We start from the raw sequence: 25,219 nt of genomic DNA, 5'->3' as shown, positions 1-25,219 counted from the left end.
CTAACTTATCCCATTGTTATTGGACATTTGTGAATTTCCTATTTTTCACCATTATTTAAAGATGAAAATGATTACCATTTCCACAAATCCTTGGGTGTTTATGTAATTTGTCGTTCAATCAAATCCCTAAATGTAGAATTATTGGATCAAAGGCTGAGAGCATGTTAGCATGTTTATATGGCTTTTTCTCCACACAATCAAATTCATCTCCAGGGAGTTATGCCAATTTTACCCACACTTGATAAAAGAATTCCAATTTTCTGTCACCTCCACAACACTGGGAAATAATACTCCTAGAATGTTTAAAATTTGATATGAGGCCGGGCGCGGTGGCTCAAGCCTGTAATCCCAGCACTTTGGGAGGCCGAGGCAGGTGGATCACGAGGTCAAGAGATCGAGACCATCCTGGTCAACATAGTGAAACCCCGTCTCTACTAATACAAAAAATTAGCTGGGCATGGTGGCACGTGCCTGTAATCCCAGCTACTCAGGAGGCTGAGGCAGGAGAATTGCCTGAACCCAGGAGGCGGAGGTTGCGGTGAGCTGAGATCGTGCCATTGCACTCCAGCCTGGGTAACGAGCGAAACTCCGTCTCAAAAAAAAAAAAAAAAAATTGATATGAAAAATTTCTAAACCTCCTAGTGGTTTTTCACTTTTCTTAGTAATAAATTAAACTTTTGTATATATTTATTAGATCTTAACCACAATAAGGCAATTTTGTGGATTGTCTGTTTATTTTCTCTGTTTTCTTCAGTTGAATTTTTAAAGCTCTTATACACCATTAAAAAGCATACCTCTTACTTGTTGAATTTTAAAAGCTCTTATACACCATGGAATACTGTATAGCCATAAAAAATGATGAGTTCATGTCCTTTGCAGGGTCATGGAGGAAGCTGGAAACCATCATTCTCAGCAAACTAACACAGGAACAGAAAACCAAACACAACATGTTCTCACTCATAACTGGGAGTTGAACAATGAGAACACATGGACACAGGGAGGGGAACATCACACTCTGGGGGACTAGGGGAAGGATAGTATTAGGAGAAATACCTAACATAATAATGGGTTGATGGCACGTGTATACCTATGTAACAAACCTGCACGTTCTGCACATGTATTCCAGAACTTAAAGTAAATAATAAATAAAAGCTGTTTTAGACCATGCTATAGGAATTATATATACACATATATATAGTGTGTGTGTGTATAGAGTGTGTATATGCATAAAAAACATACACATTCCTATCCATGCACACACACAACACGAATTGTGTAGTTCAGGGATCCGCAATCCCCGGGCCACCCCACCATCACTCACATTGCCACCTCCTGTCAGATCAGCAGTGGCATTAGACTCTCATAGGAGTGCAAACCCTATTGTGAACCAGGCATGAGAGGAATCTAGGTTGCACACTCCTTGTGAGAATCTAATGCCTGATGATCTGTCACTGTCTCCCTTCAACCCTAGATAGGACCATCTAGTTGCAGGAAAACATGCTCAGGGCTCCACTGATTCCACATTATGGTGAGTCATATAATTATTTCATTATATATTACAATATAATAATAATAGAAATAAAGTGCACAATAAAAGCAATACACTTGCATCATCCCCAAACCAACCATATCCCTTCAACCCCCCCACCCTCGGTCATGGAAAAATTGCCATCCATGAAACCAGTCTCTCTGTCAAGACGGTTGGGGACAGCTGATGTAGTTTATATTGAATAACAAGTATGAATCATGTGCTTCTGTCATGGAAACTTTAAAGAGCTGTAAGAGAGAGTGGTCTGAACAGAACTCAGGAAAGCTGAAACAAGTGATGATGATTTCCCTGAAACCTTTGTTTGTACCTTATGCTTGAGCACTGTTTACTTGTGGTTTTCAAAAACAGCTCTTATTCTGAAATGTTTTCTAAACATTTGAGTCAGTCCTGAGTTGACTTGACTCTATGTCCCATCAATGTACTAATGCATTACAGTACATTTAAATTAGTGAGGCTTGGTGTGCCAAGTTTTAAGAAATTCCAAAATACAGATATTTAAATTAAGAACATTGGTGCATCAAGGATGTTTAGCTAAACAATTGACTACAGGGCTAAGTATTCTAAGCCTGTTGACTGACCATGACTTTACCTGAGAGCAAGGAGGGTAAATCAGTAAACCATTAACTGGAAAAGAAAATGAAGAGTCTTTCATCTTTTCCACAGCTTGGAAAAATTAGTCTGGTTTTATAAAACTTTGACTTATACATAAATAAGTTACTGATGTGAGGTACACATGTGGGTGCTTCATGGGCACATTCTATGCACAATGGGGTCTAGCCCCAGTGGCTGCCAGCTCTGAGGAAGAAGTCTGTGGGCAGTAGATTCTCTTTGCCTGGTGTTTGCAGAAACAGTGTCCATTGCTCAAGGATGGTCATTCAGCCCTCAGCCCTCCTATGTGGTCCTTGGATGACTCCGGGACCTACGTCTGGATATCAGATGTGCTGGATTGAAGAAAGTGATTTTATTTATTACAATTAGTATTAATTCCTGTGACATGTATGGAAATGTGTGTGTGTGAAATAGAGATGTTTGGGTGTACCTATGGATTTGAATATTGTTGATGCATTTCTAATCAGCTTGCTGGCTTCTGGCGAAGGTTGTTAAGGGCATGGGTGGTCTGCTAGCTACTCAGTTCTCTGAGTAATTCTCCTCCCACCCCACTACCCAACTCTGGGACGTGTAGGGTGGAATACACAAAATTGGACTGAACATGTGGGAAACAGAGATGTCACTCAAGCAAGGATTTTTGTTGTAGTGTTTTCTCTGTCTCTGTCTCTCTGTTTGTATCTCTGCATGCGTTTAAAGGAGAGGTGAAAGGAAATTGACAAAAGCAGCTACAATGCTTCTATTTCCTCATGCTGTACTTCCCAGTATGTATTAATAACGACAATCATAACAACAGCAATGGGACTGCTTTTTATTCTTTCAGTAAAAGTAGTATCAAGTAACAGACATATACGCAGGAATTGCTTCTTTCCATTCTTTTTTCCTTTTTCTCTAAAGATATTTAACTCAAAAATTTGGATAATTGTAATATGAATTCGGCTTTTACTTAAAGTATTTTAACTTGCTTTCTTAAAAACAGAACTGTAAAAAACTACTGGAGCACAAGGAAAACCCAATGATAAAGAAGAATGCTGAGTTTGAAGATCAAGGGTATTACTCCTGCGTGCATTTCCTTCATCACAATGGAAAACTATTTAACATCACCAAAACCTTCAATATAACAATATTGGGAGGTAAGGGAAATCTTAGAATTGGGAAGAAACAGATGTATTTTAGTAAAGTGGAATTTTTTTTATTCTTGAAAACTGCGTAGGAATTGAGAAACCACTTAGTTGGGGTTATGACCACATCACTAGTTCAAATATAAGGGTCAAAATCTTCATTTTGGTGAACCTCTACTTGGCTGAAAAACAACCTCTTTTTGGGAAGGAAATGAAAATCTATATAAATAAACCACACATAAGTCAGCTCTTTCTCATATATTTGAGTAAATTCTGGAATCTTTTGTTGTTAAATTTACATTTTCACGCCATAAATATTTATTGAAGACATCTGTAGTCAATAAACTGTACTCAGCACAACGAGGCAGGGAAGCAAGGAAATATGAGATGAAGTGAGCACTGTACTATTCTCAAGGGATTTGATTGTAATCAGGAGAGGCAATAAGCTACATGAAGGTGCCACCGTATCAAACAGCATCACCTGTGAGGCTGCAAGAGTGCAAGGGGAAGCTGGAGGAAGGACAGATGCAGGAGACTCAATTTGACCTTGGTCTTGGAGGGGGAGCTTCATGAATGAGGGAAGACCTGCTGAGGAAAGGGCTGTCGGCTGAGAGAGTGTAAGGAACACTGATGTGCTGATGGGAAGGGAGCCATGCTGGGCCCAGGCTGTGTGTGATGGAAGAACAGAATCCTGGGACATTAAAGGTATTTAATTAAACCTCACCCAGTGAAGATATTCATCATAAAGCACAGTCATTAATTGATCATCCAGTCCCTTCTTAAAAACTACCAAGGAAATGACCAAATCACACAGCAGCGTAATCCAGATTTTAGTATCTGATTGTCGAAGTCTTTTTTTCTGTTGAGTCCAAATATTCCCTTCTCGTAGCTTCCAACCACTGATTTTGGTTTGCCTTCAAGAATTTCATAGATTAAGTCTGGCCCCTTCTTAAAATGACAGCTCCTTTGATGATTTGAAGACAATGGTTTATCCAGCCTAGACTTCCCCCCGCCATCATCCTGAGGAACTGGAAACTGTAACACCTGTGTGGGTGGCTTGTTTAGCAAAATCTGTGGGCTCGCATTCGGTACAGCCTTTGCTTTAGCAGCATCTTTCCTCTTCACTACAACTGTGTAGCGATATACACCCACGTATTGCCAGGGTAACAAATTGCCCCAAGTTTAGGGACTTTGCTAAAATCAAAGTTTTGGCAGGATTCGCTACTTCCAGAGACTCTAGGGGAAAATACATTTTTTTTGCCTTTGCCTTTTCCCATTTCTAAGAGGCCACCTGCAGTTCTTGGCTTGTGCCACTTCATTTCAGAGTCAAACACATTTGATTCCCTCATCCCATCTCCTTTTTGACTCTGACCTTTCTGTCTCCCTGATGACCTTGAGACTACATTGTGCCCACCTAGATAACCCAGGGTGATCCCCTTGTCTCAAGATCTTTAATTTAATCACATCTAGAGGTTCCTTTTGCCATGTAACGTATCTTATTCACAGGAACTCGGGAGTAGGATATGGGAAACTTTGGGGTCTATTATTCTGCCTGCCACAGCCCAGAGCCTAGGAAACCCAAAACTGAATTTTTAAACTCAAAAACTTAAATTCTATGTATAATCATCTACCTTGGGCCGGGCCAGTGGCTCATGCCTGTAATCCCAGCACTTTGGAAGGCTGAGGCAGGTGGATCACAAGGTCAGGGGTTCAAGACCAGCCTGGCCAACATGGTGAAACCCTGTCTCTTGTAAAAATACAAAAATTATCCAGGCATGGTGGCAGGTGCCTGTAATCTCAGCTACTCAGGAGGCTGAGGCAGAGAATTGCTAAAACCCAGGAGGCAGAGGTTTCAGTGAACCAAGATCACGCCACTGCATTCCAGCCTGGGTGACAGAGTGAGATTGAATCTTAAAAAAAAAAAAAAAAAAAATCATCTACCCTAAAATCTCCAATTTTACTTTCTTACATGTATTTTTATCTTATATGAATCTCTGTTCCTTTGATTCTTTCAGAACCTACACCCTCTTTCCCACCATCTTTGCTTTTGCTTTCCACCCATCAGCAACTCTTTCCTTCCTTCTTTGACGAAGCCATAAGAGTATCCATTATTAAAAGGGTACTTGCTATGGGCCAGGGATTGTGCCAAGTACTTGAGTTGAATCATCTCATATCATCCTCACAACAGTTCTGTGAGGCTGTGGCCTTGGATGAGTTAATTTCCTTAGTTCCTCTCTGCCTCAGCTTCCTCATGATGAAATGGGACAGTAATAGTTCATCCCTTGTAGGGCTGGTTGATGACGACCGAGTGAGTGAGTGTGTGTACAGCTCTAGGATGGCTCCAGGGACAGGAAGAGCTCTGCTGTAATGACCATATCCCACTGCTGGGTTCCCATACCTCACCTGCAGCACAAGATATTCTTCTCCCATAATTTTCCCTCTTATTTTTCTTGTCTCCTTGGAGAATGTCAGCTGAGTCTCTAAGGACTCCACTAAAATGTCCCTCCTCCTTCATGCCCCCATGACCTCTTGTTTGTATTTCTGATTGCTGTCAGAGTTGCATTACATGTGTGTCTCAGTCAATAACTTTATAAGTGTCTGGAAAGGTTTGCACTGAGTTCTGTTCCTCATCTTTGCATCTTGAATACCTATGACTGGCACTTGGCACATAATAGGTGCTCATTACATGTCTGTTGTGTGCATTATTGAGAGAGCAACAACTCCTTCGATGCTACATACAACAAAAGGTCTAGACACTTCACCATCCTAGCTATGTTTTTGGATTTGGTAAAGTTGCCATCAGTTTACAGAAATTAGAGCTTGTAGTTGGAGAGGACCGTCAGGGGGTGTTCTGGCCTGTATTGAGGACAGTGGGGCTCTGAACTCCTGCCTTCTCCATGTTGTGTCTTTATTATGGTACACTTGCCATCACAGATGGAGATCTCTTACCTGCCACATGGTGACCGCTGTAGTGGTGGAAAAGTGTGATACCTCTCCTCCCCATGATAAGGGTCATGACAATGCTCCCATAAAAAAGACAGATTAACAAGAAGCAAGCAAAACGAGTTTATTTAATCAAACTTTTCTGTGACATGGAAGCCTTCAGAAATGAAGACGCCAGGGCCGGGTGCTGTGGTTCATGCCTGTAATCCTAGCACTTTGGGAGGCTGAAGTGGGCGGATCACCTGAGGCCAGGAGTTTGAGACTAGCCTGACCAACATGATGAAACCCAATCTCTACTAAAAATATAAAAATTAGCTTGGCATGGTGACAGAACCTATAATCCCTGCCTCTTGGGAGGCTGAGGCAGGGAGAATTGCTTGAACCCAGGAGGCGGAGGTTGCAGTAAGCTGATAGTATGCAAGCCTGGGTGACACAGTGGGACTCAATCAAAAAAAAAGAAAAAAGAAAAGAAAGGAAGGAAGAAAGCAAGGAAGGGAGGGAGGAAAGGAAGGAAGGGAGGGAGGAAAGGAAGGAAGGAAGGAAGGAAGGCACACCCCAAGACTCAGGGAAAACTGTTTTTTAAGTCCTTAGGCTCTAGAAGCATGGACAGCCACATAGAAATATGATTGGACAAAAGGGTATGACCTAATGCTAATAGACTCAGTGGGGAAACCCACCAAGACCTGTCTGCTCAGATTCTTCTTGGCCTCTCTGTTGCATTTCTTTTTCCTGGGTAATAGACTGAGTGGCAAAACCCAGCAAGACCTGTCTGCTCAGATTCTTCTTGGCCTCTCCGTTATATTTCTTTTTCCTGGATAGAGGGCAGAGGGTATTAAGATCTACTGTCAGACCAAAGAAGGTCAAAGAATTTTTGACCAGCTCCTAGACAGAAAGGCAGAAGGTTAGAGTCATGCTTCTAGGTTCTATGGCTTATTTTGGGGAAAGGATTTTAGTTTTTATGATCTGCTTTGGGAAGAAGTCTGGTTTCTATGACTTGCTTTGGGGAGAATGGGGGCATGAAGCAGAAGGGCAGGAGAAGGTCACAGAGATCTTGATTTTGAGGCTGCTTTGAGGCCTTCCAATGTCCTTTAGTTTAAAGTACTCAACCTGCCAAAACGCCATACTTTGGGCACTGTTTTTGGAACCCAGGAGTACCATTGCCTTCAGCTCATGCCCGTGAATCACAGTCACCCGAATTTCCACCGGGCATCTGCCACTTTCCTGGTCTCATGCTATGGCTGATCTGGTGGCATCTCCTCCTACTGCTGACGACCTCTGTGCCATTTTGATTCTGATGCTAGCCTCCTAGGTAGACTGGTCACGTCAAGGGTATGCACTAAGGTGCTGTCTTCCTTTTGTGACCTACATGGGACTGCTTTCTTCACTTTATACCAGTTGTACAAACTCAGGGCTGATCTGGATTTCCTATGATTTCATTTGAGTGTTAGTAGACAGCACCCTTTGCTTAAGATGTTCTTCACAATTCCCCTTCTCAAATCTTCCATGCAAGTTTTTTGGGGAAAAAAAATCGATCCAGAGAAAGGTAGTCAGTAGCAGTTTTCCCCTTCATACGGAAATTGCTTCCTGCCTCTTTGTCTTTGAATTCAAGTCCATGTTGCTTCATGCTGCCAGATCTGAAAGTTAGTTCCTTCCCTAGATACATCTCAGCTCCTCTTGCCTGTCTGCCAGAATTTCAGGCTTGCCCAGAGACTCTGAATCCCGGGGAACCCAGTCCTGACTGTCAACCCCAGGGTCTACTGTGCTGGTTTCATTCTCCTGTTCCTGCTCACATATCTGCCCACTGCATTCTCCACTGCTCACTCTGTGGCACTGCACTTTCTGAGAGGGCTCAGGGAGGTGTGGAAGCTGCAGGAAAGCTTTTGAGTCCCACTATACTCCACTTGACCAGGCATTCTGCTTGCTGAGCACCCGCAAGTCCCAGAAGCGCTGCTCTGGACATTGCTTGGAAACGCCCCCAAAGCACCGTGGTTACTAGAAGGGAACAGTCCTGGTCATGAGGATCATTACCAATGCAGATATCAAGGTCAACAATAACTTAACTATGTACCAGTTTAAATTTATGACCACAGCTGCTCTTAGGGCTTGCAGTTGTCAGCTGCCTTAGGCAAGAGCCTGCTGAGTGATGATTTACTTCCCAAGCATCACCAGATGGGGACTGAGAAGACAGGATTTATGTGCAATCCTTCCAGTCGAGGTCAGAAGCCACTCAGGAGCAAAAGTAGAACTTGGCCTATAGGCATGGACTTAACCAACAGGGCCAGGGCTGAGGTGAGGTCCCTGGGGCACAATATGGAAGGGACACTGCTCTTAGCATCCTGCCAAGGAACAGTGGGCACCTAGAAGGATTTGCTTTTTTTACCCTGTCTTGGCCCCATGCCCTGTAAATCCATCACAGGCCAGCTGAGGAGGACAGATGGAGGGAATCACGACAGAGCAGAAAGGCTCTTCCCAGTGATTTTGCATGGTCCAAGTCCTGCTTGTTTGATCATCTGGGAGTCAGGCAGCAGTGGAGGGGCATCTTCCTCTGCCTTTTAGTTAAAGTGAGCAGAAGCTGCAGATCTGAGTGAGAGGAAACCACGTATAAGGTGCTTTAAGCATCTCTGTGAGTAGGGAGTTGATGGAAAATGAAACAACAAACAACATATCTACAACCTTTAGTTAATGCAAATAGGACTCAAGTGAATGCAAACTGCTGACTACTGGAATCTTTGTTACATGAAATGAGCACATTCTAATAGATGCTTGTCTTAGAGAAGCTCAAGGCAACACTAATATATTTGTCTTTTCTTTTGTCACTTCTAGATAGCGGTTATATAGTTCCGGTTCTTCTTGGATCAAAGCTTAACCATGTTGCAGTGGAATTAGGTATACTCCAACAGACGTATATTCTGTATTTATGAGTAGGGGACATAATACAGTCTTCCAAGGGTAAATATGATTCATTATTGAATGACACCAGATACACATTTCATATTTAGCAAATAACATTACAAAACTAGAAAAAGGGTGGCATTTTTTGAATGTTGCCACTTTTAACCTGACTTAAAAGAGGCAACATTTTGAAGTTCAAGAGACAGTGGAACTGCCTGTGGTCTATAGACTGTTTTTGTTGTCCTGTGTGTGGCTTTTATTTAACCGTCTCCAGGGTCATTTCTAAATATGAAAATTCAGGCTGGGCATGGTGGCTTACACTTGGAATCCCAGCACTTTGGGAGGCCAAGGTAGGCAGATCACTTGAAGTCAGGAATTTGAGACCAGCCTGGCCAGCATGGCAAAACCCCATCTCTACTAAAAATACAAAAATTAGCTGGGCATGGTGGCATGTGCCTGTAGTCCCAGCTACTCAGGAGACTGAGGCAGGAGAATTGCTTGAACCTAGAATGTGGTGGTTGTAATGAGCCAAGATCATACCACTGGACTCCAGCCTGGGAGACAGAGCAAGACTCTGTCTCAAAAAAAAAAAAAAAAAAAAAGAAAGAAAAATTCAATGAGAACATTCTGGAGAGATGATTCAAACTAATTTAGTGGTTTGAATGTTTGATTAATTGATTGACTTTGAATCAATTTACTGATTTGACTGTATGTATATTTAGGGTTTGTCTAGCTAGATCCTATGAATCAGCATGTCCAATTGAGTAATTTCTTTCGAAAGAGGAAAAAAAGAAGGAAAGGAAGAAATTCACATATACTAAATATGCTAAGCCAGGTATTGTGCTAGGTCATTGAAATATATTATTGAATTAAATCCTCCAAGCAACACTGAGGCATGTATTCTCATTTTATGAATTAAATAACTGAAGTACAAAAAGGCTAAGTAACGTGTCCAAAGTTGAATCACTGAAAAGTGGCAGTCTCTGTTGATTGCTTCCAAAGTCCACACCTTATAACCACAGTTGGAGCCACAGTGGTTTATATGACCATATGTGCCCAGTGCAGCTGGGGTCCTATGCCATTTGTACCTGAGGTTTACCTGCTTTATATTTTTATTTATTTATTTGTCTTTATTATTTTTTCTTCTACTCAGTGGGGCTTAACCTGCACCTTTTGTTCTAGTTTGTACACCTGAAGAGTTAGATAATTAATTTTAATTATCCACTGGTAGTATATACATTCAAGTTTCCCAGTAAGCACTACTTTAGCTGTTTGTCATATTTTCATACTATTCAGTTTAAACCATTTCTTCAAGTTTCCCTTGTAATTTGTTTTTCCACCAAAAAATATTATTGTTTTAAAATTTCCAAATATTTGGGAAACTTTCTAGTCATTGTCTCTTGTTGATGTCCACTTTAATTTCATTATAGTCCAAGATTATACACAGTGTCATTTCAACCTTTTGGAATTTGTAGTGACTTACTTAAGACCTACAATATGGTATATTTTGCTGAATGTTCCAAGGGCATTTGAAAAAAGATATAGTCTATTGGTTTTGGTTTTATTATTCTTTAAATGTCAATTTGGTTAAGTTTGTTAATGGTGCTGTTCAAAAAATTTATATCCTTACCAATCTCTTATCTGCTTGTTCTATCTGTTGCTGAGAGAGGCATGTGAATATCTCCAACTATTAAGGTCAATTTGTCTCTATCTCCTTTTGTTCTGTAAATTTTTGTTTTATATACGTTGGAGCTATCTTATATGCCTACACAGATTTATGCTTGTTGAATTGACACTTTTATCATTATGAAATATTTCTCTTTATCTATCATAATATTTCCTTTCTCAATGCATTGCTGTGTCATATGAAATAGCCACTAGTTTTCTTTTGCTTGGAATTAGCATATTTGTCTTTTTTTTTTACATCCCTTTACTACTAACTTTTTTTTGTTCTATACATAAGTGTCTCTCATAAACTGCATGTATTTGGATCTTTCTTGAAATCTGGTCAGCATGATGTTTAGTCCATCTGTATATTTAAAATTACTGTTATAGTCGGTATATCATATATCCATGATATAAAAATATTCATTTTATTCTTTTTAAAATAAATTACATTTTGTTGAAAATGACCATATTTCCATCCACTTGTTCTTCTTTTCTCTGTTTTCTTTCAAACAGTTATTTCGAGTTTTTATCTACTAAATTCTGCCTCTGTAGGCCTGCTTCTATTATCTATCTTTTCTATTGATAATTGTGCACATTTTCTGTCTCTTTGTGTGTCTCTTAACTTTTTATTGTTGATATTTGTGTATCAAATAATTAAAGTGAATACGGTTTGTATTATTTTTTCTTACAAGTAGGTAGTCTGAGAGTTTGGGTATCTCAGTTGACTCAGAACTGAGCTGGGGTGGCTGGGATGTAGGTACATTAGATCCAATCTGCCTTGATCTCTGATAGCTGTGGGGAGAGGGATTGCTGCGGTCATGTGTTAGTTGCAGCCATTTTCTCTGATAGGACTTGCTCTCCCGATTATCATGGAACTCATGGCTTATCCACCAACAGGAAGGCAGCTTGGTGCTGTGGCCCCACCAAACTCAAGGCAATCCCAGGACCCCTGACTGGGACAGAGTCCCCCTCCCCCAGCAGCTGAGGCCCCAGGCTAGGGAAATTTGGCCCCTGCTAGTGAGAGGAGAAACCACTGCACACACTGGCCTGGCTCTGTCTCTGCAGCTGTGTCTTTCCCCACTACTGCCCCCCGGGCAGTACCCAACCTCGTGCCTGCCCCGGGGGCTCTGAGGCCCTAAACGGGAGCGGCCTCAGGGTCTCTGAGGAGATGGGCTGCCGCCTCTGTGAAGTGGGCACCTACCAAAGCTGGGTCCTGGATGCCCTGCCCTGCCAGCCCTGCCCACCTGGATTCAGCTGCTCCCAGGGTGAGTCCCAGAGAGGCCTGGGCAGGAGCAGGGGGACTGGGCCTGGAGGGGATTCTGAGTGGAGCTCGGTGAGGTGGGTAGAGGCGCAGACAGGGAGGGACCCTAAGGGCCTGGGGACACCTGGGGTGTGCAGGAGAAGAGGCCTGGAGCAGTCCAAGTCACAAACCCAAGAACATGGGGAGGATGGGGACACAGAGCAGGTGTGTCAGCTGCCTCCGTGTCAGGTTTAAAAGTCCTCTAGATGCAGAGCAGAGCAGCACGCACACAGATGTGTTGCAGCCAGTGGCCCAGGCACTCTGGAGACTAGGGCAGCCACTGCCCAGCGTTCTGCAGTGCCCAACACCCTTCCCTACACCTGGCTGAGATGGACAGCAAGGGCTGTGGGGGGTGAGGGGGTTACAGGGTACAGAGCCCTCCACTGCCCCCACAATCTAGATCCTTCCCCCATTTTCTGTGTGGTTTCCCCCTCTCCCTCAGCATGTATATCCCTCCCCTGGACACCCCCAGCCCACGCTCAGTTGCTGCCGTGGCCGGGGCAGAATTTCTTCTCTGCGTTCCTCCAGGGTCAGAGTTATCAGGGCCAGCCCTGCCTGGTGGGCCACTACTGCCCTGCAGGGACTCGAAGCCCCAGGCCCTGCCCAGCAGGGACCTTCAGAAGCAGCAGCAGAGCCAGGGCTGCTGAAGAGTGCCAGGGGTGCCCTGTGGACACCTTCAGTGCCCTGCCTGGCCAGGTGGGCTGCCTTACCTATGGCAGTGCTGCTTTCTCTCCACCAGGTGAGTGTCAGGCCTGCCTGCTCCAAACGGCTGACTGCCATCTGGGACCTGCAGCTCTGAGGGTCCAAGATGTAAGGTTTCAGGAAACAGCCACCTATGGCCGAGTGGAGCTGTTCTAGGAGAGCTGCAAGTGAGGGCAGGTGCCTGTCTGTGACTCCCAGGCACTGGGTTGGATTATATGGATGGAACCAGCGTGCATGCAAGGACTCTAGCAGGCAAGGGGGTGGGTGTGAGGGAACCAGCTCAGACCAGGCTCAGCCACTTGCTCAAGATGGCTCAGTGGATGGGGCCAGCTCTGCTGAGGGCCGACTGGACACTGTGGCATGTACAGGTGGAATGTGTGTATGCATGGGAATGTACAGCAAACTCACAGGGCTGAACTTTAATTGAGTGTCGTCAGGCCTCCCTGAGCAGATTCCAACCCCAACAGTGGCAAACAAGCCAGAACTGCAGGAACCACCGTTGGCCACCAGGTGCCAATCACCACCTCAGCCCCGTGCCTCTCCCAGAAGAACAGAGCCCCTTTTTGTCTCCCAACTAAACCTGTGTTTTCCCCTGCCCACCTTCCTGTCCTGCCAGCTCTGCCTGTCAAATCCAGTCCACCCTTCAGGCCTTGGTCTCTGCAGACCTCGCCTCTCCCGCCATCAGGAGGCAGCCTGTGCCATGCTGCAGGACCGCCCCACACAGCTTTGTGGGGTCGTGGATGGGAACGAGGCCTTACATCCAGTGTCTAGTGCATCCACAGTTCTCAGCCCAGCACCTACAGGGCTTTAAAAAGGCAGATGCGCTGACCTCATCTCATACTTTTACCTAATTGGCCTAAAGGGGGCCTGGACACCAGTGTTCCTTAAAAACCTCTCATGAAAAGTCAGGGTTGACAATGACTAAGAAGATCTCATTCAATCCCTGTAAAGCCATCTAGAGTCAGAACTTTGGTCAAACTCAGTGTCTGATCTCCCCACTGAGGCCATAAATTCCCTGAGCACAGGGACAGAGCTGGCCCCAGCCAGGCTCAGTGCTGGGTGCCTGTGAGGCTAAGGGACTTCTCTATTCCCAGGTGCCTCTACCTGCACATGTCAGGGCCTGAACAGGATCTTCCAGAAGTCAGATGGTTCCTGCATCTGTCAAGCAGAACACGTGTCCTTCAACAACAGGGGCCTGGAAAGTGAAGAGGAGAGCAGCGGCCATGAGGACTGCCAGCCCCAGGAGAGCCCCTGCAGCCTCTAGACCAGCAGGCGCAAGGAGAGGTGAAAGGAGAGGTCTGGGGGTGCTGGTGGGCTGCGCCCAGGCACTTTGGCTTAGGTATTTGGTTTCTGCTTGGTCCTCTGAGCCAGGTGCATTACTCCTTTGCCAGTGAGAACGAGTTAATTCCTTAACATCTAACAGCAATGCTGGCTTCGCCAAGCATCTTAGAGAGTAATTCGTGAGTGTGCTCCCACTGCTGCCTGTGCAAAGCTCGCTAGACTCTGAGGAGTCCTTTGGAGCAGCCTATGGGGATGCTGAAGCTTCAGGTGGGCTCACTCCCTGTGGCAGTCTCCCCTGGGAGGGGGGTGACCTTGCCCTGTGCCCATGCCTGGGGCAGCTGGCAGGAAGGGCCACATTCCATGTGGCTGGGAGGCCAGCAGAGGAGCACAGAGCCCCTCCCCAGGCATACGGCTCCCACAGCAGCATCAGAGACCCTCCTTTCACGACTGGAGGCTCTGGAGCTCATTGCTTTTGAAAAGGCAGCAACTTCTTTAGAGGGAGCCATTTTATCCCATCAGTCATTTGGTGCAGAAAGCCTTGTGCAGGCCCATAGCTCAGCCAGCCCCTCCTGGACAGAGCACAGCCCCCTATCCCCCTTATACCCACTACCCACCAACTGCAGGCCCCACTTCAGACAGCTCATGCCTGTTCAGAGGTTTCCCCTTTGAACCTAAATCTCCAGTTACTGGTGGGTTCCAATCCCACATTTCAACCACAGAGTCATGACCCCAAGGCCAGCCTGGCCCCCTCAGTCATGTCTCGGAAGCCTCAGGTATTCTCTGCCTACCCTTCTCATTTGCATTCTGATTAGGCAGCTCTACCTGCCCCTGGGAACCCAGCCTCTGGGAGGGGGCAAAACTAAGGGACTGTGTCCTGCTGCTTCATCTGTGCCACAGAGAGGCTGTTGCCAGCCTCTGGCTGTGGCCCCTCCACTTCATCCTGCCCTGGCTGGTGTCCAGCACCCTCAGGGGCCCTAACTCACCTGGCGCTCACTTTCCAGCAGCCTCTCCTCTCTGGCCCTGCTTCTGCATGCAAAATGGCCTGCATCCTGCCACCTTCCAGCCTAGCAGTTCTCAAAGCAGGGCCTGTGCACCAGCAGCATCAGCATCATCTGGAAATGTGATGGAAATACACATTCTCAAACCCTACACCAGGCCCACTGGGTCAGAAATGCCAGGGGTGGAACCCAGCCATCTGCACTTCCACAAGCTCTTCAGGCACCTTTGAAACCCATTCAACCTAGCCCCCCGCCAAGGCAACCTCAGCCGAGAGCCCCTCAGCTTGGGTGAAGGGCTGGCCCCAGGGGATATCCTTGGAGTCTATCCCTCATGCCAACAGCCCTGCCTCAGGCCAAAGCTAGGGCCCCTGACAGGCCCTAGGACACAAGCTCCCTCCTCCTGGTAGCCAAGAACACCGAGTCCCTGGCGTCTGTCTCATCCTCTAGCTTCCCTCTGTCCCTCGGGGCTGAGCTGCTGGGACTGGGATGGCTCCTAACTGCTCCTTCCACTCCAGAGACCAGGACATCCTCAGAGCAGCCCCAGCACTCACTCTTCCTGACCTCCAGCCCCAAATCCCCCATCACTCCTCCAAGCCCTGTGAGCCTGACACACGCCAGCTGGCCCAGCTTCTCACCCCTGCAGGTCAAACCTGCCCCCTTCACACCTAAAGAAGTTGAGATGCTGACTAGTCATGCCATCAAAGACAGCACAGGAGGCACAGCAGGGGTCACCACTGAAGTCAGATGTTCCTCAGTCAGAGGCATGGTTGCTTCACGGAAACCATCTCAACTCATCTCTGATTGGAATAGGCAGACTCCCTCATCCCCAAGAGGCCAGGACTTTTCCCAGGCAGAGGGCAGTCCAGGCCTGAGACCTCCCAGCCCACCCCAAAGTGGGTGTGACCAGCCCTAGGGTACAGAAAAAAATATCCAAACTACCCAGATTCATGTTTTCTTCTCATTCATTTTTCATTTATATTTTATTCTATCTTTTAAGTATAGTAAAATATATGCTATAATTTTTTTACAACAACCTTTTACTCTTGATGGAGCATGATCAAGTTTGGCTACCACTGGCCTAAATACTCGGCCTGCTCCAATGGGCCTGTAGCATCCGTGACTTGACCCCCAGGGAAGAGGCTGCAGTTCCCCTGTCCTCCCTGATCCTGGATCCACACTCTCAGGAGGGTGTCATGGAAACAGCCTCATTTGATGCTGTGTCCTCTGGTGGACACAGGTCCTGGTGATCGGCCTGTTCTCCTGAAACACTGGCCATTCTGACCTGTAAACTGCAGTGTCCTCCCCACACCTACTTCACAGCCAGTCTCACCACTACCCTCTCCAGGAAGCCATCCCTGACTAATCCCGAACTAGAGCCCCGGTCATCTCCCCAAGGCAGCCCATTGTCCTCTGTTATTTGTGGGTTTCTTCTACCCCCAAGTCTAACTCTAGTCTTAGCACAGTGAGTTAATGACCTCCGGAGAAGAGTCTCATTCTCCCGAGGTTCTGCCCTGTGTCTCTGGAATGTTCCGTTATACTGACAGCGCCCCCCCCCACACCTGGGCCTGCAGAGGTGCCAGGGCCAACACTGTTCTACGACCCCCTCCGCAGGTCGCCAAGCGCCGCATGCCTGGAGAAGTGCGCCTGGCTGCCACCTGGGAGTGTGTGTCCCCGCAGCAGCATGACTGTACCTCCTTCTGCCACCCGGTGGGCGGGGAGCTCAGCGCTGAACTGGGCATGTAAGTGAGGAAAGAGAATGAATCATCTCCTGGCAGGCCCTCACTGTCCCACAGGGCCTGTCCTGAAGGGTGTCTGTGGACCCAGCCCTGATGGGAACTTAAGCCAAGCACAAGCTCCTTCCAGAAGCTTCCCTGGGTCAGCATCCCCAGGGGTCCCCGCCAACACCTGCCAGGCCAGAGCCGCCCAAGGCTGAGGAGTTGCTGGCCCCATGGAACAGTGGTCTAGGCCCTAGGCCCTGATCCAAGTCCAGGAGCTGACTCCTATCACATGGTAAGCCCAGAGGGGGCCTCCAGTTCTGTCCTGAGCCCCAATCCTGCTGCCGACTTGTGGACTGGGCAGAGAGGGGTTGCCTCTGGATCAAAAGGACTATTCGAGGCCAAGCAGCTTTCTTCCCACACCTGCCTCTGCAGGACACCAAAGCAGTAGTATATGTCCCAGACCTCCATTAGAAGTGCAGTGGCTGTTTAGGAAGCAGGCAGCCTGCCCTCCTTGGGGAAAGGCTGACGACTCACCCATCCCTCCTGAGGGGCCTGCCTTGGCTGCAAGGATCAGGGCCAGGGAAGCCTCTCCACACCCACTAGGGCAGCCCCCCACCCCTCCTCTTTTGCAGCTGCCAGTGTCACAAGTATGTCTCAGCAGAGGAACTCTGTGACGCCCAGTGTCTGGCCCAGGCCCTCCAGCTCTCCTTGGCCTGGGGCCCCAGCAGGGAGCTGATCCTCAGCGTGAAGAACGAGGCTGGGGACAGCATCCAGATGGTGAGCCTGACTCAGGGAGGCTGGGTGGGAGGCCACCTCTGCCCTCTGGGGATCGGGAGATGGAGCCACCCAGGCACCACGTCTAAGGAAACTAAGTGGCAGAGGGAAAAGCCCATGTGGTGACTGGTCTTCCCTACCCAGCCCTGCTGTTTGCATGGCTTTCCACTTGTAAGCTGAAGGCAAGGGCAGGAAGGAGGTAGCAGGTGGTATTTTGTACATTAACATCAATCATTCTGTTTAAATGCCAAATGAGACCCTGCCATGGCCAGTAAATGGTGTGCACTCTGCTGGAGCCAGCTCTGGGCCTCCCTTGTTCTCAGTAGGACCTCTAACCACAGGGCAGGGCCATGTGTTGGCCTTCAAGGTGATAGCTGTAGCTGTCTTCAAGGCCTTGATGCCTCCTTGGGGTAGAGGGTGCAGGGGGCCAGGGCCTGGGCCAGACCGGGCCGGTACATGCAGAAGGCAGGTCAGGCTGGCCCTGCATGGATTGCATCTGCCAGGGGGTTCTGGGTGGTATGCTGTCTGCAGCCACTGAAGGGCCACGGAGGATCATCTGGCTTGGGACTGAGCAGCAGATTGGGGGTGATAGGGAGATGTTTCCAAGTCGGTCTCTAAATAGGATGTTAGTAGGTGGAGGGAAAAGGGCACGCAATGACCCAGTAGAGGGTCCGGATTGAATGATTGAGTTTGGGTGTGTTCTGAAGAAAAGGAGGGAGATGGGGCCCAGGAGGCCACACTGGGGAGGCTGAGGGTGGCTGTCACTGCATCCCAAGGAACACCAGAGCCTGGCTTGGGTCTTTGTCTGTCCACCTGTGCCTCCCTTCCTCCCAGGCCTCGTAGCTCATGCTGCACTTTCTCAGGAAGTATCAAGCACTCTGAGCCCAGACCAACTTTTCCAAGGGAGTGCCAGCATCCATCTGGTCCAGTTTAGCCCCCGTGGCATCTTTGGCTTCATCATCTCCAGGGCAGATGTGCTAGACTCCTTTCTCCTCGGTAAGTGGAGGAGGAGGCACCAAACCCAGGCCTTCCCAGAGAACGTAGGGGGTGTGGGGCATGGCTGCATTCTCCTGGCAAGGGCAAAGCATGGGAGCTGCAGGGCCCACCTACAGGTCCTCGGAAACGTCTCAGCTGTGTCCTAGGTGCTGTGGAGAGGAGAATCTGGCAGAGGTCACAGAAGATCACAAAGGAGAGACCTTTCGATGGAGAGGGACCAGCAGGGAAGGGAGGCGGGTGGGGCTAACAGGTGAGCACAGGCTTTCCCCAAAGCCCAGGTCTTCAACAGGCCTTCCCCAAACTCTCCCAGGACCACCTGAGGCCAGCCCCTAGCTGCAAAGGCGTTATCAGACCTCAGGCCCAGAGCAGACTGGTCCCCAGTTTCATGGCATCAATCCTCGTGCTCCAAACCCTGTGGTCTGCTTGGGAGCAGGGGACGTGATCCTCTTCCAGCTTCATATCCTTGCCCACAGTGAGTGCTGCCCACTGAGCTCCATTCGGGCCCTCTGATCCTTCTCCTGGCCTTCCAGGTGACTTTGCCTAAGACCAGGACTTGTCCCCAAGTACTCACTTCACCATGGGCTGCGTTTCCATATCCATACATTCAGGGAGTTGGGACAGATGTTCCTGCTCCGACGTTCTGCAGCATTGAGACCTCTGTGCTTCAAGGTGGTGGGGATTCACCCAGGCCAAGCATACCCCTGCCTGGGGCCCCAGGCCTTCACAGACCTTCCCAAAGCCCAGCAACCCTTGCAGTGGCAAGCACCAGCTGTGCCACACTGTCATCCTACAAAGCTGGACCCCAAAACACCACAGACTGCTCTGTTTGGGGGCACCTCAGTTGATAAGGAACATCTTCCTTGCATTGAGCTGAAACCTGTTCTCCCTGTGGCCCCAGCCCTGGGAACCTGCAGAGCAGGCCTTAGCCCTCCTCCTCTGACAGAACGGGGCACTCAGACTCTCCTGGTTGTGGCTGCATCCTCTCTACACGTGGCATTTTTATTCCATCCACCAAACGCTGGCCCTGGAACCCTCAGCAACCCAGCTGCCTCCCATTCTCCTCACGCAGCACTGGTGATCTGCAGCCAAGAGGGAACTGAACCCCGAGAAATGAGCTCTACGTCGGGCCTGTGCTCTCCGTAACCCACTGGGACCTGGGCAGCCCCTGCCCCTCTAAGCCTTGGTCTTGTCATCTGTGAAGTGAACCCAGTCACTTCCCCTTTCTCCACACACACAGCCCCATGTTGGACAGGAGCTGGGGCTCAAGAAGAAGAATTGACAGCCATGCTCAGCAAAAGGCCTCCTTGTGTGGAAGAACTGCCAGGCCAAGCCACTTGGGTTTCTGTCAGAGGCCCTACCACTCCCTTGGCAGCCCGTCACTCAGCCACTTGACAGCACACATTTAGCACCTGCTGCATGCCCGCACCATGCCACGTGCCGGGGGCAGAGAGAGGAGCAGCCTCTCTTAGGAGAGGGCCAGGTGCTGACTGCTCACCCCCAAAGGCATGAGTCCTGGTGGCTCTGCTCAGGACATGCTCTCTGTGTGCTGGTGGCCTCTGTAGGCAGAGGGAGGAGGGCTTGCCCTAGCACCAAGATCATTCAATGCACCATCATGTGCATGACAGGGTGAAACATGTCATCACATGGGAAGCACGCCTCAGTTCCCCTCACTCTTCTGAGAACAGGTACTGCGCAGTGTACCCATTCTGAGAACCCATTCTGAGTCCTGCTGAGACTAACCCTGGATCTGGGCTGCTCAGGGGTGGGATTGGGACAGGCACTGGAACCCAGCCCAGCCCCACATTCACCCCCAAGACCGCTCGGCCAGCCACTACCCCGTGTACCAGAAGCAGCATCTGTTCAACAGCAACCTCCACTGGGACTCCGGGGCCTTCCGCAGACTCAGCCACCTGGTGCAAGAGACGCACCTCAACTTCTCAAGGTAACTTCTTGAGTTACCTTCTCCTGCCGGGAGCTTGGGAGGTGGGAGGGGAAGGGGCGAGGTTCCTCCATGTGGCTCACAGCCTTTCCCTCGACGGGCCAATAGGAGAACACGGGAACCTGCAGACCATGCAGGTGGCCAGACCAGAGCCCAGGGTGAGGAGAGGCCTCCTGTCTGCGGGGCGAGGGGAGCTTGGCAGGTGGGGACTCCTGGTGCCCAGCAGGGGTCACGGCGGCTTCTCTGGACAATGTTGTTCATACGCAGGGAGACATCTAGACTCGGCTTGGTGTGAGTGGCCCATAATGGCTGAACCCCCACATTCTGACTCCTGATCTCTGCTTCTCAGGTTTGCCCATCAGTTCCTAGATCCAGGCACATACATGTTTCAAGACAACGGGCAACCAGAGAACCTGGCCGTGGTGCTGGTGAAGGAGGAGGGGGTGGCCTGTGGTCCCGGCCAGTCCCCTGTGCAGCCCTCATCCCCGTAACAGCTGGGCAGACACGGCATCCTCAGGCACAGGCTGCCAAACCTGGGCCCAGACTGGGTGATGATCACAGGTACTGACTGACAGGACGTAGCAGCGAGGACTGGAGCAGGCAGGGAGGAGTGCCGTGCCCGGCTCCGAGTGTGTACTGTGTGTCAGCCTTGTCTGAGGCTCTGGGCATGGCTTCCAAACTCCAGATATGTCCACAGTGACAATAGCATGGTGCAGTTTGTCCTCGACCTGGGACTTCATTTGCAGACAAAGAATTTTCTCCATTTGGGCCTCCTTTCTTGCCTCCCCTTTCCCACTTCCCATGCTCCGTTGATCTGGAGAGCTGCCCCAGTGGACAGGGTCCTTGAGTGGAGTCACAGGATCACAGACACCCTAGACTAGCCCCCACTGTGGGTTTCCTGTCTTCCTTCCTTCTTTTCTCCAGAGGTCAGCACTCTACACTAAGCTCTTTAAGCTGGCGCCTGCCCAGTGGGCAGAGAAGACACAGCCCTTTGATGGCTGAGACTGAGAGCCCTGAGCACAGGGCAGCAGCTCTCTCTCTCTCTCTCTCTCTCTCACACACACACACACACACACACACACACACACACACACGTGCATACATGTGTGCATGCATACATACACTCAGAGCACAGGCTTCATGTGGGGCTGTCCCAGGAGAGACTACACAGGGAAGGGCACAGGGTAGAGGGGAGGGCCTCCCAGTGGGAGACTAATGGCAGAAAGCCCAGAGGCAGGAAGGGAGCTGTGAAGAGTTAAAACTGCAAGGGTAGCAGGGCAGAGGCCAGGGCCACCGAAGCAAATGCAAAACAGCAGCTCTCAGGGTCCCAGGCAGCCTGGAGGGGCTCTGAGTGGCCACTATATTCTCCTCTCCCGTCCACCTTCCAGGGGTGCTGCTGGCTGTTGGCTTAGCGACTGTGCTGTTGACAGGCCTGGGCCTCCTGCTGAGGCCCTCCCTGCCCCACACCTGTCCCATGCAGGCTTGGAGGCCTTGGTGGAGAAGCCTGGGACAGCCTCAGGTGCCTGCTGAGTGTGTGCTCCTCAGGGAGAGGTGAGTCCTCCCTGCCCGCTACACACTAGGCCCAGCCCTGGCCCAGCCCAGGGACTGCTGTGGTGGGTCTGGACACTCCCCGGGCACTGGCCAAGCTCCCCCTGTCCCTGTGAACTTGAGACAGATGTCCCCCAGAGTTAACCCATGGTGTGGGCTTCATGTGGGGTTCAGCACTGCTGCTCCTGTCTGGGCACTGAGGCCGACTCTTCCTTTTAGCCTCCCATTCTATGAAGACCTTGGCCCTGGGGATCTGGGGAAGGAGCTGGCTCCGAGAAGGCCATGGGCCGGGGCACAGGTACCATGCTGGTGTGCAGCCAGCCCCACCTCGACAACACTTGTTATATTCCTTTTACTAGATAGTAGCTATCCTATTGGGGGCATATACAATGATATCTCCTTGTAGTTTTGATTTGCATTTGTGCCTAATGATGAGTCATATTAAGCATCTTTTTATGTGCTTATTGGCCATTTGTATATCTTCTTTTGAGAAATATCTATTCGAGTTCTTTGTCCAGTTTTGAATTAAGTTGTTTGGTTTTTGTGGTTGTTGTTGTTGAGTTTTAAGAGTTCGCTATTTATCACATGTATGATTTGCCAGTATTTTCTCTGATTCTGTGGGTTGCCTTTTTACTCTGTTTATAGTGGGTTTTGAGGCACGAAATTTTTTAAGTCGTGAAATACGTGTATTTTTTCTTTTATTGCCTGTGCCTTTGGTATTGAATTTAAAAATTTGTTGTGATATCCAATGTCGTGGTGTTTTTGTCCTGTGTTATTGTCTAAGAATGTTATTGTTTTAGGTCATACATTCAGGTCTTTGAGGCATTTTTAGTTAATTTTTGTGTATGGTGTTAGGTAAGGGTCCGACTTGTTCTTTTGCATGTGGATCTCTAGTTCCCTCAGCACAATTGATTGAAAAGACTGTCCTTTTCACCCCTGAAGTCTTCCTTGTCAAAAATGATTTAACTGTATCTGGAAGGGGTTATTTCCGGCCTCTCAATCCTTTTACTAGTTATAGGTCTATTCAGATTTTCTGTTTCTTCATGATTTAGTCGTGGTGGGTTTTGTGTTTCTAGGAACTTGTCCATTTCATCTAGGTTATCTTCATTTGTTGACATACAATTGTTCATAGTACTCTTAGAATCATTTTTTATTTTTGTGGACTTGTCCTCATTTTCATTTCTCATCTTAGTAATTTGAGTCTCTTCCTTTTTTTCTTAGCTCATCTAACTAAAGATACGTCAATTTTGTTACTCTCTCCAAAGAAACGACCTTTGATTTCCTTGATTTTCTCTATTTTTTCTATTCCTTTTTTTGTTTATCTCTGCTCTAATCTTTGTTATTTCCTTCCTTCTGCTAGCTTTAAGTTTGTTCCTCTTTTTCTAGTTGCTTAAGTTGTAAAGTTAGATTGTTGATAGAGATATTTTTAGTTTTTTGATGTAAACATTTATAGATACACATCTTCCCCCTTAGTGCTGCTTGAGTTTTGGTAAGTGGTGCTTTTTTATGTTCATTTGTCTCTATTTTCTAATTTCCCTTATGATTGCTTCTTTGATCCATTGGTTGTTTGAAAATATGTTGTTTAATTTCCAGCATATTTTTGGTTTTTCAGTTTTTCTTCCATTACTAATTTCAGCTTCATCCCATTGTGGTTGAAGAAGATACTTTTTATGACATCCATCTTTTTAAATCTATTGAGACTTAATTTGTGGTCTAACAAATATTCTATCCTGAAAAACATCCCATAAGCACTTTAGAAAAATGTACATACCGTTTTTGTTGAGTAATGTTTCTGTATATATCTGTTAGATCTAGTTGATTTATTGTGTGTTTAAGGCTCCTATTTTCTTACTTATATTCTGTCTGGTTGTTCTGTTACTAAGAAGTGGGTACGTATGTATCATGGAACACTATGCAGCCATAAAAAAGAATAAGTTCATGTCCTTTGCAGGGACATGGATGAAGCTGGAAGCCATTATTCTCAGCAAACTAACACAGGAAAAGAAAACTAAACACCACATGTTTTCCCTTATAAGTGGGAGTTGAGCAATGAGAACCTATGGACACAGGGAGGGAAACTTCACATACCGGGGCCTCTTAGGGGGTGTGGGCAAAGGGAGAGAGAGCATTAGGACAAATACCTAACGCATGCGAGGCTTAAAACTTAGGTGATGGGTTGATAGGTACAACAAACCACCGTAGCCCACATATACCTATGTAACAAACCCGCACATTCTGCCAATGTATCCCAGAAATTAAAGTAAGATTAAAAAAATAAATAAATAAATAGGCATTAAAGTCTCTAATCATTATTGTAGAACTATTTCTCCCTTCAATTCTGATAGTTTCTGCTTTACATAAATTTTAGTGGTCTGTCATTCAGTGTGTCAATGCATATCACTGTTATATCTTCTCGCTGCACTGAAACTTTTATTAGTATTAATATATAGTATACTTCCTTGTCTCTTATAAACTTTTTTTATTGAAAGTTTATTTTGTGTGATACTAATATAACTATCCCTGCTCTCTTTTGGTTACTCTTTTTATGGAATATCTTTATCTGTTCACTTTCAATTTAGTTGTGTCTTTGAATGTAAAGTGAGACTTTGTAGATAGCAAATCTACAAAGTTGATCATGTGTTTTTATGATCATGTGTTGGATCATGAGTTTTTATTCATTTTGCCAATCTCTGTTTTTTGATTGGAGAGTTCAATCCATTTACATTTAAGGTAGTTACGATAAGGAGAGCCAAGAATCATTTTGCTATGTGTGAGAACAGGTGGACGGCTGTTACAAAGTCAAAAACAACAGATGTAGGTGCAGTTGCAGAGAAAAGGGAATACTTATACACTGCTGGTGGGACTGTAAATTAGTTCAGCCATTGTGGAAAGCAGTTTGGAAATTTCTCTAGGAGCTTAAAACAGAACTACCATTGGCCCAACAATCCCATTATTGGATATATACCTAAAGGAATATAAATCAAATACCATAAAGACACCTATATGTTCATTGCAGCACATTTACAAAAGCAAAGACATAAAAACAACCTAGATGCCCATCAATGGTGGATTGGATTAAAAAAATGTATATATACATCATAGAATACTATGCGGCCATTAAAAAACAAAACAAACAAAACATGTCCTTTGCAGCAACATGGATGCAGTTAGAGGCCATTATCCT

General features: G+C 47.3%; 2 protein-coding genes across 13 annotated transcripts in view; one reads left to right on the top strand and one right to left on the bottom strand.

Annotated features, from left to right (window-relative positions):
- LOC135272767 (interleukin-18 receptor 1-like) overlaps positions 1 to 23,805 on the top strand; it is a 40,983-nt gene extending 17,178 nt beyond the window's left edge. The window contains exons 6-12 of one of the 7 annotated variants that reach the window (XM_064371360.1): positions 3,135 to 3,288; positions 13,876 to 14,329; positions 16,672 to 17,555; positions 18,387 to 18,548; positions 18,859 to 20,490; positions 20,837 to 22,038; positions 22,255 to 23,805. In XM_064371360.1, coding sequence (XP_064227430.1) covers positions 3,135 to 3,288; positions 13,876 to 14,045 — 324 coding nt within the window. In that variant the 3' untranslated portion in view covers positions 14,046 to 14,329; positions 16,672 to 17,555; positions 18,387 to 18,548; ... (1 more) ...; positions 20,837 to 22,038; positions 22,255 to 23,805. Of the gene's footprint in view, positions 1 to 3,134; positions 3,289 to 9,042; positions 11,244 to 13,875; positions 14,330 to 16,671; positions 17,556 to 18,386; positions 18,549 to 18,858; positions 20,491 to 20,836 lie in introns of those variants that run through there. The other 6 variants (XM_064371361.1, XM_064371359.1, XM_064371358.1 and 3 more) reach the window with 6 other exon arrangements.
- LOC135272768 (mitogen-activated protein kinase kinase kinase kinase 4-like) overlaps positions 1 to 25,219 on the bottom strand; it is a 94,025-nt gene that overhangs the window by 3,596 nt on the left and 65,210 nt on the right. For 2 of the 6 annotated variants that reach the window (XR_010340732.1, XR_010340734.1), the window contains 2 exons: positions 13,886 to 15,174; positions 3,778 to 8,799 (listed from right to left, as the gene is read on the bottom strand). The exons of 2 other annotated variants lie outside the window; for them this stretch is intronic. The gene's annotated coding sequence lies outside the window, so the exon portion shown is untranslated. Of the gene's footprint in view, positions 1 to 3,777; positions 8,800 to 13,885; positions 15,175 to 25,219 lie in introns of those variants that run through there. 2 more of the 6 variants (XR_010340733.1, XR_010340735.1) reach the window with 2 other exon arrangements.

This window comes from Aotus nancymaae, unplaced genomic scaffold, assembly GCF_030222135.1.
Source record: "Aotus nancymaae isolate 86718 unplaced genomic scaffold, 86718_ANA_hifiasm-v0.15.2.pri h1tg000131l, whole genome shotgun sequence".
Classification (NCBI taxonomy): domain Eukaryota; kingdom Metazoa; phylum Chordata; class Mammalia; order Primates; family Aotidae; genus Aotus; species Aotus nancymaae.
Note: the sequence above shows the minus strand (reverse complement) of the source record. Positions and strands in the feature narration are given on the sequence as shown.